This window comes from Epinephelus lanceolatus, chromosome 24, assembly GCF_041903045.1.
Source record: "Epinephelus lanceolatus isolate andai-2023 chromosome 24, ASM4190304v1, whole genome shotgun sequence".
Lineage (NCBI taxonomy): Eukaryota > Metazoa > Chordata > Actinopteri > Perciformes > Serranidae > Epinephelus > Epinephelus lanceolatus.
In genome coordinates, this window is record NC_135757.1 from 24,059,756 (window position 1) to 24,076,501 (window position 16,746).

At 39.2% G+C, this 16,746-nt stretch overlaps 2 protein-coding genes and 1 long non-coding RNA gene across 3 annotated transcripts; 2 read left to right on the top strand and 1 right to left on the bottom strand.

Moving 5' to 3' along the window:
* The first annotated feature begins 27 nt into the window (after nucleotides 1-27).
* LOC117250053 (uncharacterized) lies at nucleotides 28-2,723 on the top strand. The gene is made up of 3 exons (XR_013490492.1): nucleotides 28-199; nucleotides 850-955; nucleotides 2,129-2,723. It is a non-coding gene; the product is annotated as an uncharacterized LOC117250053 (long non-coding RNA).
* Nucleotides 2,724-3,797: 1,074 nt separating this feature from the next.
* mtrf1 (mitochondrial translational release factor 1) lies at nucleotides 3,798-9,830 on the top strand. Its single transcript, XM_033616022.2, has 9 exons — nucleotides 3,798-4,292; nucleotides 5,477-5,574; nucleotides 5,658-5,739; nucleotides 6,487-6,594; nucleotides 7,016-7,188; nucleotides 7,373-7,490; nucleotides 7,589-7,725; nucleotides 9,300-9,398; nucleotides 9,503-9,830. Exons 1-9 carry the CDS (start codon nucleotides 3,908-3,910, stop codon nucleotides 9,638-9,640), a joined length of 1,338 nt encoding a protein of 445 aa, XP_033471913.1. The 5' UTR covers nucleotides 3,798-3,907; the 3' UTR covers nucleotides 9,641-9,830.
* A 651-nt stretch (nucleotides 9,831-10,481) lies between these two features.
* Nucleotides 10,482-15,030, bottom strand: wbp4 (WW domain binding protein 4). The gene is made up of 10 exons (XM_033616024.2): nucleotides 14,879-15,030; nucleotides 14,632-14,704; nucleotides 14,482-14,544; nucleotides 13,883-14,009; nucleotides 13,592-13,780; nucleotides 13,424-13,488; nucleotides 13,253-13,328; nucleotides 12,939-13,153; nucleotides 12,613-12,848; nucleotides 10,482-12,504 (listed from the first exon to the last, which is right to left on the bottom strand). Coding segments are annotated over exons 1-10 (1,248 nt in total). The 5' UTR covers nucleotides 14,881-15,030; the 3' UTR covers nucleotides 10,482-12,302.
* Nucleotides 15,031-16,746: the final 1,716 nt, after the last annotated feature.

The following is a 16,746-nucleotide window of genomic DNA, read 5'->3' on the forward strand; positions in this document are numbered from 1 at the left end:
ATAATACAGCAACAGTTATGGGTCTAACCAGAGCCCTTGAATAGAGAGTCGCGTCATCTCCATTCACTCTAATGGGCCATTTTTTTCACAGCAATGGCGGTTCGCGGAGCCTCTCAATACTTCCCGGAAGTAAGCGGCACATGCTAGCAGCGCAATGGAGTTACAGCAGAAAAGACCAGCTGTGATGTACTTTTAACGGGTAAGATGTCCAAAGACTCAAATTTTACATTATCTGCACAACTCATCTAAATTAACATGTGCATTAAAGCTTGTTAGTGGATTATCTCCCATTAAATTAATAGATTTATGTAATGTTAAAAGATAAGATAACAGATTAGGCTAGGACACTGTACATATTGTACACACCATACAGGTAATGCTAACCATGAACAGCCTGTTAGTTTTAAATTGTCTTCTCCTAAATCATTTTATCTAACATTGGCAAGTTAGAGTGCTTCCAGTCCTGTTTTTTTGCGATTATTGACTATTAGCTCAGTTAAATATGACATTGCTGCGTGATTGTTGAGTGGAGGAGGTGAAATTAAACAAAAACGTAACTTATGGTCTGTTTTTTAGGCTTTGTGATTCTGTTGAGTATACCTGTCTATAATGTGTTACAGCTCAGCTGATATTACATTGATAGCGAAGTGAGAGGGAAGTTTGACCTGAATGAGATTTAAAACACAAGGTTAAGTAATTTTGATAAATGAAACATACCAAGCTAAATGGGGAATTATTCTAAATACCAAATGTATGTATATATTACTGTGTTATACATATGATCATGCTAAATATATATTCTATCACAGTATTAGATATGTAATCTTGTATATTTGTAACCTGCTGTAGGAGCACTGGGTGGTGGCGGAGCAGTGATGCTGCAGGACCACTGTGTGAGAGAGGACGCTGCAGATAAGTGCTGAGTCGACCTTGGTGAGACTTAAAACTTAACAAGGTGTGTTTCAAGTAGTTATAAGAATCATAAGGAATCATACTTAATATGTATTATACTGCATTTTATATTAATTATATAAGTAATTATATTGAATATATAATATATGATAGACAGTGTTGGGCAAGTTACTTTGAACATGTAATACATTGCATATTACCAGTTACCGTCATTATAATATTATAATATTAGTAGGCATTATAAAATAGAAGAGGGTCATGTTGTTTTATAGTGGCTAATTAAAGCACAGTTTTAATTGCAGTTCATTAACTTACAAATCCAGTAGTGGGCGATATTGCATAGTCTAATGAAGGCTCTCCTCTGGAGTGCAGATCTGACCGATTCACACATTCACATACAGTGGTTACAACTTTGTATTAACATCCCCTGCTTATATAAATAACAGTGTGATGATATTAAACAATTAAATAGCCTCGACCTTTTCAAATAAAGAGATAACTGTGGACACAGGGACGAGCAGACACAGGATCAAAGTCTGATAACTTATGAGATAGGGATGAATATTTGAGAGCCAGTCATATGAAACACAGTAGGCAAATGCTGAGGTTAGCACAACAAAAGCAAATTGGCTTGCCAGTCAGTCACTACGACAAGTGCAAATCAATACACCAGAGCTGGTAGACCACCTGCTGGTTTCCAGTGTGCTGATCAGTTACAACAGCACCCAACACTGAAATATAAGTAAACATTTTAAGGAATTATACTGCAGTGATGCTGCATGCCTCGTCTCAGGAGTGCTGCAGGATGAGGACCATTAATGTTACAGTTCAGGAGTGGCAATAACAATGATGTTACAGGTCCAGGGGTGCATTGTGGTGCAGGGGCGCTCACAGCATGATGCACAAAGATGGTGGGAATAAATCTGCTCTAAGCCTTGTCTTGCCCTTTTTGGTCTTGGCAAACTGGTCTGCACCAAATTGTGCCTGCAATGACTTCCCACACACAACTCACTTTCGTCTACCCACAGACATATCCCATAGTGGCTGAATGCAAACAGTATTCGGGAACACTTTATACATGAGACAACTTCAAACAAATGCAATTAAAACTGATGCCACTTGTCATACTTGTGCCTTATCTCACAAGGCAATGTCAGACCCAGGCATATATACGTGTGCCTAACCATTTCTCCTCTTTCTTTTTTTCCTCTTTCAGCACAAGAACAACAGGGGGATGCAGCGGAGCCTGAACTCACCCCGCAATGAAACAACCCCCTTACCCTGAATCTCAACTCTGTGGGTTTTGCAAGCCTTTACCTGTTCCTTATTTTTAATAAACCAAACACTGAGCTTCCCAATAGTGTGGTATTTGTTTGTGGAAATGTGCTAATGCAGTATTTGAGAATGATAACCTTACATATTTTTGTTGTTGTAGTCTGTAGTGAGTCTCAGGTTACTCCTGCTGACTTAGGCCAAAAAAAAAATTTCTCATCTCTGTGTCAATGAAGAAATTGTGCATGTGTACCTCTCTCTCTAAACGACTGGAACATCCCCACACAGCACCATGGTGGAGACTGTACGAGAGGACAACACAGAAGGAAGGGCACAGACAAACTGCTTGATATCCAAGTCACGTTTCTGAGTTTATTAAAAATTAATTTGTTATAGTAAATAAGTACATAGTAAAAAGACAAAGATACATAAAATATATGTGTCTATAAACTGCTGCTGCTGCTGCTGCTGCTGCTGCTAGCCCAGTGACCCATTGTGCTGTCACTTGACAGTCACTGGTAGTCACCTGTTGGTCTCCTTCTGTCCCACTGACAGTAATTAAGATAACATTAGTTATAAATCATTACAACCATTACATTATCAATAAATGTTAGGATGTGATTGCTCTTGACAACCACTAAAGACTAAGGACAGAATTGAAAACATCATTTAAAGCAATAAAAGCAACATGCTGTTTCACCAAGGTAAGGAAAGACTAACATATTTAAACAAGGCAGACAACAATATATGTTATATACACATTACACATAGCTATACTGTGTAATAATACATTTCTATCATATAATTATGTTATGTCATTAATATACTTATACTGGCCTGTATACATATATAAATACATATCCTTATCCACATCCCTTATATTTAAACTGTGTACATACTGTGTAATATTCCTGTGTGCAATATTTTGCCACTTCCTGTGGGATATCTATACGTTCCTATATTTTTACAGTAAAAATACTACGCATCATGTGTATTACACTCATCCTGTGCAGCTATTAATCATGAGCATACAGTATCTGTTTCAGTGAAAGGTGTATGTGGATTTTCTATTATTTTCATTATGTGTAATTTGTATTTAAAAAATATTTTATCCTTTTTCTATTGCCTCTGCTCTGAGCTCTGAGCTGCTGTAACGTGAATTTTCAAGGTTGGGATTAATGGAGTCTTACCTAACCGTAGTAAACTAACACTAATCCTCAAATATTAGCAAATTTTACTTTAAAAAACAACATAAAGATGTAACTGTTTATGGCGTGCTACACGTATATTATAAGTAAATGTAGTTATTGACAGCTACTTACCAAAAACCGGAGTTCTGTCTCTCAGTATTATGTATTTAAACGGCCCGCCAGTAACTTCCGGGAACTGTCCGAGGTCTACATGAGTCACGTGACGCACAAGCATTTTGGACTTCTGTTGTCGCGACTCTGTTATATTCTACGGCACAGACATATATATGTATATATGTCTGTGCCGTAGAACATAGACATATATATGTATATATGTCTATGTTCTACGGCACTGGGTCTAACGATCAATAGAATGGAACTACAATTCCCAGAGTCCTCTACTTCTCGTCGACCTCAAACTACATCCGGTCTCACTTCCGGCTAGCACAGTGGCAATGACAGCAGTTGTAAACACTTGAACAACACGCGTGTTAACAGTTTTGCTACACTCATTGCTCCCTAAATGTAGCCCAATGCTCGTCAGCCGCTGGTTTCGACTGTGCTCTCTGTGCAGCCGTGTGGTTTACAGCAGCAGAGGAAGAGGAGCAGGATGGGGGACACGAACAGGACATGCTAACATCACACAGGTGCAACACTGCTGGGGTACAGCAGCACCCAGACGCCTCTGTCACAGGGGTTTTGGGGACTTGTACCAGACGGAGTCAGTTCAGAGGTATCTTGAGCAGTTAATGGAGGAGTACAGAGACCTCAGCAAGAAGTTACAGCATGCTTACCTCAGCGAGTCAGACAGGAAAGTGCTCATGAAGAAACAGACAGAGCTGCTGCCCCTGGCAAATGTGTTTGAGAGGGCTGAACAAGCCATGAAAGACCTGGAGGAAGTCCATTCACTTCTGCACAGTGAGTTTATTTATTTCTGTCAGTAACAATTATCTAAAGTGGTATGTTTTTATGACATGTAATAATCACTTTTCAGTACCGCAAAGAGTAGAAATGTGTTTCTCAGGTTCCCTAGGAGAAGTCAAAGTCTGAAATTATAAATTAAAAGTCTTATTAGAGAATGTCTTTTACATGAATAAAGGTATTGCATTATTATAACTGTATCACTAAGCACTCTGGGTGTTACCTGAGGCTCCATGATACGATATTATCATAATACTCAAGTTACGATACAATGTTATTGTGATTTTAAATGTGTTGATATGCTTTGTGATTTACACACCAGCCACTTTATTAGGTACACCTGTTCAACTGCTTGTTAGGGCAAATAACTAATCGGCCAATCACGTGGCAGCTACTCAATGCATTAAGGCATGTAGTCCTGCTGAAGTTCAAAGGGAGCATCAGAATGGGGAGGAAAAGTGATTTAAGTGACTTTGAACGTGACGTGGTTGTTGGTGTCAGACGGGCTGGTCTGAGTATTTCAGAAACTGCTGATCTACTGGGATTTTCACACACAACCACCTCAAGGGTTTACAGAGGATGGTACAAAGCTCAAACCATTTCAAACTGGTTTCTTGAACATGACAATGAGTTCACTGTACTCCAATGGCCTCCACTGTCACCAGATCTCAGTCCAATAGAGCACCTTTGGGATGTGCTGGAACGGGAGATTCGCATCATGGATGTGCAGCAACTGTGTGATGTCATCATGTCAATATGGACCGACATCTCTGAGGAATGTTTCCAGCACCTTGTTGAATCTGTGACACCAAGAATTCATTTTATTTGTGGAATGAAAAAGGAATTGATTTTTATCATTCAACGGGCTACCTGAGGTTGAATTTGTATTTGTAATTTTAATAGTTATATAATCAATACTTGGTCTTCTCTGTGACAGTAAATGCATTATCTTTGTGTTGTGAACAAAACAAGACATTTTAGGACGTCATCTCGGGCTTCGGGAAACACTGATCAACATTTTTCACCATTTTCTGACATTTTATAAACCAAACAACTAATCCATTAATGAAGAAAACAGCCAACAGATTAATGGATAATGAAGTTATCATTAGTTGCTGCTCTGTTGCTCTGAAATTGCAGTTAACATTAAGACACCTGATCTGCTTCCCTCCTGACTGCAGGTTCAGCCGGTACCAAAGATGAAGATGAACAATTGACCCAGCTGTTAAAAGAAGAGGAAGCTCAGATCTCCTCCGAGATTTTGGCCTTAAGAAAAGATGTAAGACACAAAGCCATGATCAAATATGTGTAAACATGTGTTACAGATGATTCTGTGTTAATGTAAATCTTCTCTCTCCTCAGTTGATCAAAGCCCTTGTGCCTGCCGACCCTCTGGACTCCAGTAACATTCTGCTGGAGGTTGTTTCAGGACGAACAACAGGAGGTATGAAAGGATTCAAAAATGTTCTCTTCACCATATAAGACAGCTTTGCAGCCTTTACAGCAGGCATGTCCAAAGTCCACCCTGGGGGCCAGTTGATACTAGATGATAAACCTCACTGTATTAAAAAAGCCATGACAGGGCTCCATTGTTTGATAGAGGTCCCATGTATTGTATGTGGGAAGGTCTGGTTTCAGCCATCTGATGGTTATACACTTAAGGCTGCTGTTAGTCATATATGTAAGAGGTGTTTCTTATCCCTCACATTCAGACTTTGGGGTATAACATTGCCAAAATATGTGGGTGTGATTAAGAGTACATGCCCCACAATTTCTCCAACATGAGCTCTGAGAAATCGAATTATTATTCTCCATTTTAATTTCCCCCCATGTGTTTGAATTTGTAGCCAGATGTGTCTGGTATGACAGTGTCCTGTGATATGATCATGTTCATCTGTAGGGTGTTTAAAAAATGTCCCGTGCACTTCACTAGCTATCGTCTAGTCTCAATTTCCCATTTGTATTTCTTTTATAAAGAGGTATAAAGAGTTTACCCCACTCACTGTGTACTGTCAGAAAAGGTATGTGTTTTATAAATAGCCCATATAATGTGAGAAACAGCCACATTAACCCCCAGGTTTTTTCCCTTTATCTCAAAAAACACAACCCTGCTTTACAGCCTCATTTAACCAATACATGTCAGATAGCAGCACACAGTATGATGTCTTATTATGCTGTTATGTTGTTTCAGGTGACATCTGTCAGCAGTTCACCAGAGAAATGTTTGACATGTACCAGGGTTTTGCTTATTACAAGAATTGGGACTTTGAGGTTTTGAACTACACACCTGCTGAGTACGGTAAGTCACTGTTTTGTCTGTGTTGTGTAATTTGTATTGGAAAAATTAGTTTACCAAAATGTGAGACAGGTCACATAATATATTGGTGTCCTACTAGACAAAAACTACATTGACAAGACATAAATGTATACTTATAATAATGATTAGCATATTTAGTAACAAGAAAAAAGGTTAAATGCGAAATAAAATGAAAGGAAACAACAGTGAAATAAAATAAGAATTGTTATATTTATTGTGACAAACCTGCACATACAGTGGCAGAAACTGAATATATTAATTGCTGCATTGCATTGCAATACTTGAAAACCTGAAACAGAGCCATATTAGTTTCACCTGTGCCTGAAAAGCCAGGATGTCAAAGATCAGCATGACAGAAGAGGTTTGGGAACAACTGCATGAATGGACTGCTTCTTCCTCTCAGGTGGTCTGCATCATGCAGCAGTGAGAATAGCTGGGGAGAATGTGTACAGACATATGAAGCATGACGGAGGAACACACCGGGTGCAAAGGATCCCTGAGGTGGGCCTCTCCTCCAGGATGCAGCGTATCCACACAGGAACTATGACTGTCATCATCCTGCCTCAGCCAGTGGAGGTACACGTTCACTCTACATCAGTCAACGCTACCTTTTTTTAACTACTTACATTAAATCATGGAAATGGGGTAAAATATTATGGAAATGTTTTCAGACTTCATTGGTAAAAAATGTGTGGGAGCCGTGTTATTAGCATGATTAAAATGTAAGTCACTGTGTCTGTCCTGTGTTTTGTGTTGACAGTTTGAAGTCAACATCGATCCAAAGGACCTCCGCATCGACACGTTCAGATCTCGAGGTCCTGGGGGCCAAAGTGTCAACACAACAGACAGCGCAGTGCGCATTGTTCATCTTCCCACAGGTAAAACATGCCATAACAGTTCTGAAGCTGCTGCAGAGTCGAGACAGTTCTGCTTTTATCTTTGTCTGTCTTAATGTCTTATCTCACCCTCCCAACAGGTATAACAGCCGAGTGTCAGCAGACTCGCTCTCAGCTGCAGAACAGAGACACCGCCATGCGTGTGCTGAGGGCCCGGCTCTACCAGAGCATGATGGGTAGAGAGACTGAGCAGAGGCACACAGCAAGGAAGCAGCAGGTGAGTGAGCAGCATGACCTCTGTTTCATATTTGATTACATTTTGGAAATTGAATTTAGCTGAACTATTAACAGTTCATTTTTTTCTGTGTACCACTGACAACTCTCACTGAATTACTTTGATACTGAAGAAATCTTAAAAACTGAGTTCTGAAACATTCCCATTCCTGTCCCAGTACACACATACAGTCAGCCACACTGTGTGATGCAAATTAAGTCTAGGTTTTTAGGTTTCTAGCTCCATGAATGCTGAAAGGTACAAACAGATTTTGGAGCAACATATGCTGCCATCCAGACAGCATCTTTTTCAGGGACATTCCTGCTTATTCTAGCAAGACTGTAAGAGTGTTTCCATTAACCCTAGAAATGCGCAAAACCTAAATATCGCAATAAAAATCTGGTAATGGAAACACCTACATTTCGAAAAAAAACCTCTCAAATATCGAGAAAAAGTTTTTACGCTCTCATGAGGTGGTTTTTCACAAATATACATCACCGGACATGACATTGGTGAATTCCTCGTTCACGATCCTCTCCCAGAAATCCTCTATCCGTGGTCGCTGCCACACATAAGGACTTTGCCTTTGGAATACCACTCGCTCTCTTTGTCTTCGGTTGTAGACTACTGCAACAGCAGCAGCGGCAACCGAGATGATTGTTCCATTTCGCAAGAGATTTGTCCATGTTACTTCCGCAAACAAAGTGGAGTCTTCGCGGGACGAGATTTTACGAGAATTACAGCTCATACGCAAAACACCTTTTAATGGAAACACCTGCAAGTCGCAGTTGTACTTTGTCGAAACTTTAGAAATATTGCATTTATTTTGCGCAAAACTGCAATGGAAACGTGACTAATGAGACACATTCTGCACGTCTGTGGCTTCATAGAAAAAGAGTTCAGGTACTAGACTGACCTTCCTGCAGTGAAGACCACTGAACATAACCCATAGAATAACCAATAGACAGGCAATAAGCACCCTTCCTGCTGGAGGAACAGATGACACTTGTTGCTTCAGCAGATACCTATACAAGTGGGCTAAACAGAGATGTGTTGAATAAAATCATGGAGCTTATAACCTGCTTTTGTAGTTGGAAGAAGTCATCTCAACATAAAGTTTATGTGGTAATACTCCCAAACACTGGCAGAGGCATTTTTCTTATTTACTAGTCCTGTTACATTATTACCACCACTCGAGGTTGCCGCCTCTCTCAGCTCAGCTGTGTGTAGAGACTGACCTCTAGTGTTGCGTGCTGTGCGCTGCGTTGCCTAAATACAGCATTGCTGTATCAGTTTAATAAAAAAGAGGAGCGTCTGTATTTTTGATATTGAAAATCATATCTTCAGGATTTCGAGAGCATAAAATCGAAAGTATTAAAAAGAGCAAGCCGCTATTTTTATTTTTGTGTGTATGGTTCATGAATGAATAATGTATTAACGGATTGTTTTATAATTTTCTGATTTTGGACTTCCTATTTATTATGAAAAGAACAAATGATACACAGATTATATCAACAAACGTTTGTCCTTTTAACCACATCATTCCTTCCTGTTCACTCCCGTGTCCCTAACCATAGGTGGGCACACGTTCTCAGTCAGAGAGGATTCGTACCTACAACTTCAGCCAGGATCGTGTCACAGACCACAGGACTGGATATACTACTAGAGACATAAAGGTCAAATATTACTTCAGTGTGTCGTCTCTGTTATTGCCTTTTATTTTCTTTGTTTAAACTCATGAGTGAAAATCAGTGTCTCGTGTGTTGTGCTCCGTGTGTAGGAGTTCATGAGAGGAGGGGAGGCTCTCCAGGATCTGATCTCGGACGTACTTGAACACGCAGAGAGGGAGGCTCTCCTGGAGCTGGTGGAGAGCAGCTGTAGTCTGAAACCACCGGAGTCTGGACAGTCTGCAGACTGACACCCACCACAGCTTCCTGCCAAGTGATTCAGCGAATGCATTTCTCCAACACTCATTGCAGCTCTGTGACTGCAAACCAGGGCTCAGATATATATTATTTCAATATGAATGTATGCTTGTGCAGTAGTCAGATTGAAAACTCACTCATATTTAAGAGGTTTTTATTTTTGTAATAAAATATTAAATTATGTATTTTGTGTCATGGCAATTCCCTAGATGCAACAGCCTTATAAATGAGTAGTAAATAGTATAAATAAGCAATACTTTAAACTGTTTCAGGATAAAAGAATTGCATTTGCCTATTAGATTTTTTTAAAAAATTGAGCTATTACACACTATTGTAAAGTAAAAGCTGCACAAATCTACTGAAAAATGTTGATATAATATACATATAATTACATATTGCTAAAGCCAAAGATATTTAAATGTCAATTTTTCTCAATATACTTATGGCATATGTGCAACAAGTGAGATTTGGTTGTCCAAATTCTAATCTAACCTTTTTCTTAATGAGCGTGAGGCTGAAACTTATACTACACACTGGGAAAAAACTTCATAGTGAAGTGCAGTAAAACTGACTTCTTACACACACATAAGTCGTGTTTATTATCAGCAAATATCCTTAATGGGTCTTTGCCAATCAGGGTGCGGTGAAACCACCTATCAGCTTTATACACACACTCCCAGCAAAACCACGTCACACCCTGCGTGTGTTTGCCAGCTGACCTGCAGCCTGCAGTTTTTTTCTGTACCTGTTTTTCATCTTATTATAATTCACTGTTTACCTCAAGTCAGTTGAATTTTCACACAAGCTCACATTTTCAGTCATAAGTCACTGAGATCACATTGCTCCATCTTTAATCAAGCCTATCCGTACTGCTTTATCAAAGTGTCACAGTCAAATATTGCAATGATGTTTCCACAAGGACGCCTCACCGGCTTTTCATTACTTACAATGGTTAAAAAAATACAACTATGGAAGATAAAAACATTTTTTGAATTGCTCTGTAGGTAAATCTGCTCTTAACAGGCAACAGGATGCAATGACAATAATGTTTACATCAGATCTTGAAGATTATCAAAGTGTCGCACACCTTAAATGGTTGGTTTTGGTATTTTTCAACCTGGATACTATTTCCCATGTTTTTGAGTCTAAGTGACTAATGTTGACAACAAGTTTTGAAATTGGTCCAGTACTAAGCGAACAACGAAACAGGCTGCAATGTAACCACTCAGGGGAGGTGTGCTGTCAATTTATGTCACTACAAGTGTTTGCTTTTGCCACTGACAGGCTCAGATTGTTATTTTAAGTGTCTGACAACATTATGGAAAGGATCCCTACAGAGATAGACCTTTTGTTAAAGAGTGAGGTTGTTTTGTTTAACCAGAAACAGCCCTGAAATCGCTACCTCCACACCCAGCAGACTATTTGAATAAACACTAATTTTATTATTGGAAAACTTACTTCATTCAAAGCTGACAGAAAGAAAATCAAACTCACAAAACAATCTGGGTTCGTCTTTTAACTGTTCCAATAATCAGAAACTCTAATTTGCTTGAAATAAACCCCTAATTCACCCAGGAAGATATAAAAACATGCTGGCTAGATACACGCTAAAATTAGTTTATTAAATCCTTAAAATCCTGGAACGACATCACTTTTCTTGTGCTGCTTTCAGACGCCTTTCGCAAGATTTTTTTAAACCACTGGAGCAAATTTTTCAAAAACATGGAAAAATGTCCTGCAAATTGCAAAAAGAAAAAAAAATATTTCTAAAAACTAGGGAAAAAGGAAAAAGCTAGAGGAAAGTATTTGTTTATAATTATTATTATACTATTCAAAATTATGTTACAGTATTGTTATACTTTTTAAGCACTTTTTTTCGGTAATTTCCTCTCTTTGTATTTTACTGATTTTCTTGTTTTTAATTTTCTTTTGACTAATTTCTTGCTAGTTTTCTTGGGTAATTTCTCCTTTCATTGCTCATTGTCTTCTTTCCATGTTCTTAAAAGAAATAAAGCCAATTTGGTCTGGTTTCAAATGGTTCAATGGAGTCTGGTGGGTTTTGCAATAGTGATTTTAAGTGCTGTTTCTGGTTAAACACTTTCGCAGAGAGGTCTAAAAAATTTCTATCTCTGTAGGGATCCTCTCCATAAAATTGACACTCATAACAATCTGAGCCTGTCAGTGGCAAAAACAAACACTTTTAGTGGACGTACATTGTAATTTACAAAAGCCTCAAGGGGTTCCATTGCAGCCTGTTAAGCTGCTGCCAGCTGCAGCATTCTCATTAATACTGGACCAATTTCCAAAATTGTCTCCTTTGTCACTTAGACACAAAACATAGGAAAATAGGATCCAGGTAGAAAAATAAAAAAGTTACCCTTTAATTATGACAGATTATAGAACAAACAGAAGAACATGGATTGTGACATTTTTAAATAAACAGTATTTTTTTTTTTTTTACCTTGTCTTCAAGTTTCTCAGGCCAATTTGCCCTAAAAAATTTCACTGTAAAAAAGATATTTGTGCATGTTATGTAAAGAGAATAAAACACTCCTAATACATTTAATATGCTTCAAAAATCAAAATGGCGCATCGAAATGTCAAAAAAGTTCATAGAAAGAGTTCTCTGCTGCGTGTAGTTTTGATGTGACTGGGTCAGTCATCGTTGTCTCTCTGTCGCAGGCTTCTGGATTTGCCGTTCTGTGTCTTGTTTTTCCTGAACGAAGCAGGCCCACCTTCCTCTCCAAGGGATGTGATGATGCGTTCCTTGAACTTTGGTTTTGGCTCTGGCGGCAGATCGGTTGGTGCGCTGGAGGTGCTTCCCTCCACTTGGGGTAGCTGTAAGTCAACCTTGGCACTGGAGAGGAAATAAAAAGGAAGCTTTATCAGAACATGTTGGCTACATATCAATCAATGGGTCACTTCATGGTCTATCAGTATCCTCAACCATTTAAACAACACTTACTATGGATCCTCCTCTTCCTGGATTGCTTCCCACACCCCATATGGATTTGCAGTTTTGGGCCTTTTGGCTTGTGTTGTCACTGGTGCTGCCTCTTCCTCTTTCTTCTCTTCAGGTTCAACTGTTGTACTTTGGACATCTTCCTCTTTTTTCACCTCGTCAGCCTCCTCTTCGGGAGCATCATCACTCACTTTATCTTCCTCCTCCTTTTCTGACGACTCAGCTTCTGCTTTCCTTTTCTGAAAACATAATGAGGATTAGGATGTGAGGTCTGCAATTTGACAAGCCTAAATGTACTTATTCTTATTCACTGCCAGGACTCCTCTCACCCTGAAGCTGATCTTTGGGACTTTGGGCTGCTGGCTGGCTTGTTCGGGGACTTCAGCCTCCTGAGGTGCCGGGGCTTCACTGGAGCCCTCCTCTCCTCCTGACAGTGGCTCCGCCTGAGGGGTTGAGGGCTCCTCCTGACTCTCCTCCTCTTTGTTGGACCCAGATCCAGACGCTTCATTCGAAGGAAAGTCTGCTGGCTTCTCCCAGGTGGTCTCTTTGAGGTGAGACAGATAATCCATTAAGAATAAGACAGTGAATCTGGGAATAATAGTGATATGAAAACTAATTTTAGATGCATAAAAAATAGTTTCACCTCCAGTCTCAGAGTTGTAGTAATATGTATAACCATCAGGACTGACAGCTTCCATCCAAGGACAGCCTGAAGAGCTCTGAAGACAACATATAAATGCATGTCATCAGCAACCCACAGAATTTGAAACAAAATCTGTACTTAAAAATGCACAGAAACTAAAAAAATGTTAACCTCCATCTGTCCAGGCTGTGCTGAGCATTGTCCTTGGAAACCCTCTGGTTTTTCCCATGTAGATTCTGTAGTTAAAACACAAAGACAACATAACACCAAACCACATTGAGAAGAGTCAGTCTGACCATAAAGTCTAAAAACATGTTTGTGTTTTTAGGTTCTCCCCACCTCCAGTTACTGTGTTGTAGTAGTATATGTGTCCATCATCTGTTTGTCCTTCAACCCAAACCTGTGCTTCTGTTTGGTCTCTGGGCTTCTTGCTTGCTTTCTCTTTCTTTTGCTGTTTTTTGGCTTGTGGTTTTGCCTGTGGTTGTGGCTGTGGTTGTGGCTTTGCTGTTGTGGTTTGGACTGGTAACCCTTAAACAAAAACACAGAACTTTAATATATCAAAGAGCAAAAGCTCCTCTTGTGTAGCCCACATGCTGCATATTATTTCAGTAAAATATACAAAAAAATTACCTGCTTCTTCCCTTTCCATCCTCTTCAGATCTTCCTGATATGCCTTCAGCGCTGCCTCCTCCATTGCTGCAAACTCTTTAGATGTGCGTTCCTCCTGCTTCGCCTTGTCGATGCTCTTCTTTTTAATCTGCAGAAAGAAAGATAAAATGAGGTGAGCGGCAGCAACCAGCAGCCAATAAGAAGAGAGCTTCAGAGTCAGAGTGTTATATGTGGACCTTATCTCTTCTGCCAGTCCTGAGAGCGGTGCCAAGATGGGCAAGTTTTTCTTGGCTGTGTGTGTGTCCTTGAGCGCCCTCGCTGATACTTACAGATTATGTGTAATCTGTGTTGTATAGCCATGCAAATATATGTGCATGTGTGTGTTAGTGAATCAGCAGGAAGACCAAGAATAACATAGGCATGGTTTGTACAGAGTACGAAATTCGCCTCACATGACTTAACATTGAATTTTTGACTTAAGTCATTTTAATTTGACACTAAAAGGTAAAGCATTCCCTTTGTGAAGATCCTACATGTACTACAGTAGAAGTAGGAAGCATTTGCTCCTTTATTCTGCTCGACCTTAAACACAAAAAGAAATGTATCATAAAATGTAATACCTCAGAGATTTTTGCAGCCACATTTTCTTTGTGATTCTTCCCTCTTTCATGGAACTCAATGCTCTGCAAAGCAAAACAAACATGAGAATATCATTAGCATATGTGAAAGCTGTCCTCAGCAAGATTAACTGCATCTTTCGGCCGACTCACAGGCTTATTGTCCGCAATCCAGCATTTGCAGTACTGACAGAATTTCCTTGGTTGTGACTTCCAGTAGTCCGCCCTGAAAATGCACAAAACCATCATCAGCTAGCAAAACATAACCTGTAGCCTGGGCAGCTAACGCGGCTAACTGGCTGACATCCTGCCCGGTGTTTAAAAGAATTTAACTCTAAATGATAATAATAACAATCACTAAACATACAACACAAGCCGCTGAGTGTATCTCATTACTTACATTATGTCTTAGTGGGTAAAACACGACGAAAGAACTCAAAACAAACCAAATACGAAGACAACAGCTTCCCACATTTCAAGAATGACAACGGTGTCCTTTTGTGATGACGTCATCGCCAGACGACGTCGAGATGAGCCCTCAAGCTGATATAAGATGTTAAAACCACAGTAAATTATATATTAAAATATTATGAAATATAATATATATGTTAGAAAATTATAAAACAGATACATACATAAAAATAAACGTTTAAATTTGGCTAAGTTCCTCCGGACGTCGAGCAAAAGCTCCCCCGGCTTGTTTTGATCATATTTATCGCCCCCTAGTGGAAAAATACAGGCATGACTGGTGGCAAATACAGGCTGTAACTGGTTTCCAACATTTCTTCCTTCGGAGACCTTTTAAAAAAAAAAAAAAAATTATATATATATATATATATATATATATATATATATATATATATATATGTATATTATTATTATTATTATTATTATTATTATTAATGAGTAAACTGATGTCCCCTAACTAAGTGACATTTTATGGACATATTCCCTGCTACTGTAACGCCTTCATCTGGATCTCCATTTACAGACTTTGAGGAAAACATACATACAATTTGACATTCAGGTGTAAACAACAGCTTAACTGTGAATGTTCAGAGATGAGTTTCCTTATATTTTTAGGAACTTTTTTTATAAGATTGCATCATGTATGCATCATCACCTAAACTCATTGTATATTATACCAACATATTCCTAGGCCCCTAATTTGTACCTTTGTGCTCTGTGGGAGGGGGGCTCGAGTTTGTATGTTTGTGTTTGACAGAGGATTTTGTTTTTACCTCTTGCTGTCAGGAATAAACAGAGATTGCCTCTAAAGATATCCATGATAGATAGATAGATAGATAGATAGATAGATAGATACTTTAATAATTCTTGGCAGGAAATTGCAATATTACAGTGGCATCATACATTCACTCATTCATTGCACACAGAAGAATAAAAACACAGATCTATCTGCGTAACAGGTTTAGTGTAATATAAAATCAAGCTAAAAAAAAAAAGACGATGCCTAAAAAAACAAATTACTTCTAAAAGTATAAATAAAAACAAATAATTTAAAAAAATGTACTGATAGAGTGCTGGAGTTATTGCACATAGAGGGATGGAGAAGTTATTGCACACTAATTACACATTAAACACATTATTGCACATTAAAGAGCTTGATGGAAGCTGGCAGGAAAGACCTTCGATACCGTTCAGTCTTACATCTTGGTGGGATCAGCCTGCCACCGAAGGTGCTCTGCCGAATCACCTCCAGGGCATGAAGTGGGTGCATGTCATTGTTCATTATAGCGTTCATTCTTCTCAGCATCCTCATTTCAGCCACCTGCTCAACCCAGTCCTGAGTAGTGCCGATGGTGGTGCTTGTCTTTTTAATCAGTTTATTGAGTCTGTTCCTGTCTGATGCACGAGCACCCACCCCCCAGCACACCACACCAAAGAACAGAGCACTGGCTACCACAGTCTTATAGAAGGAGCACAGCAGCGGTTTGCAGATATTAAAAGATTGAAGCCTTCTAAGAAAATACAGCCTGCTTTGACCCTTTTTATATACTGCCTCCATGTGGCTGGACCAGTCCAGTTTGTTATCCAGCTGTACTCCTAAATACTTATAGTTAGACACAAGCTTCACCTCTGTTCCCTGTATGGAGACGGGGACTGGTTTGGGCCTATTCCTCCTAAAGTCAATGACCATTTCTTTGGTCTTTGAGATGTTCATCTCTTCAGACTGTTTTTGAGAGAGTCACTGTAAATCAGGTCATATCCTTTACTCTGAATATGAGTTATTACCTTCCGGGAGACGTT

What these genes read in the sequence shown, in the direction of transcription:
- wbp4 (XM_033616024.2), bottom strand. An exon ending in TGGCTGCAAAAATCTCTGAG is followed by an intron (nt 14,010 to 14,481) that starts GTATTACATTTT and finishes TTCTTTCTGCAG; the next exon opens with ATTAAAAAGAAGAGCATCGA. An exon ending in TCCCAAAGATCAGCTTCAGG is followed by an intron (nt 12,849 to 12,938) that starts GTGAGAGGAGTC and finishes TTATGTTTTCAG; the next exon opens with AAAAGGAAAGCAGAAGCTGA.
- mtrf1 (XM_033616022.2), top strand. Translation starts at nt 3,908, where the DNA reads ATGCTCGTCAGCCGCTGGTTTCGACTGTGCTCTCTGTGCAGCCGTGTG. An exon ending in TTTTGGCCTTAAGAAAAGAT is followed by an intron (nt 5,575 to 5,657) that starts GTAAGACACAAA and finishes CTCTCTCCTCAG; the next exon opens with TTGATCAAAGCCCTTGTGCC. An exon ending in ACACAGCAAGGAAGCAGCAG is followed by an intron (nt 7,726 to 9,299) that starts GTGAGTGAGCAG and finishes CCCTAACCATAG; the next exon opens with GTGGGCACACGTTCTCAGTC.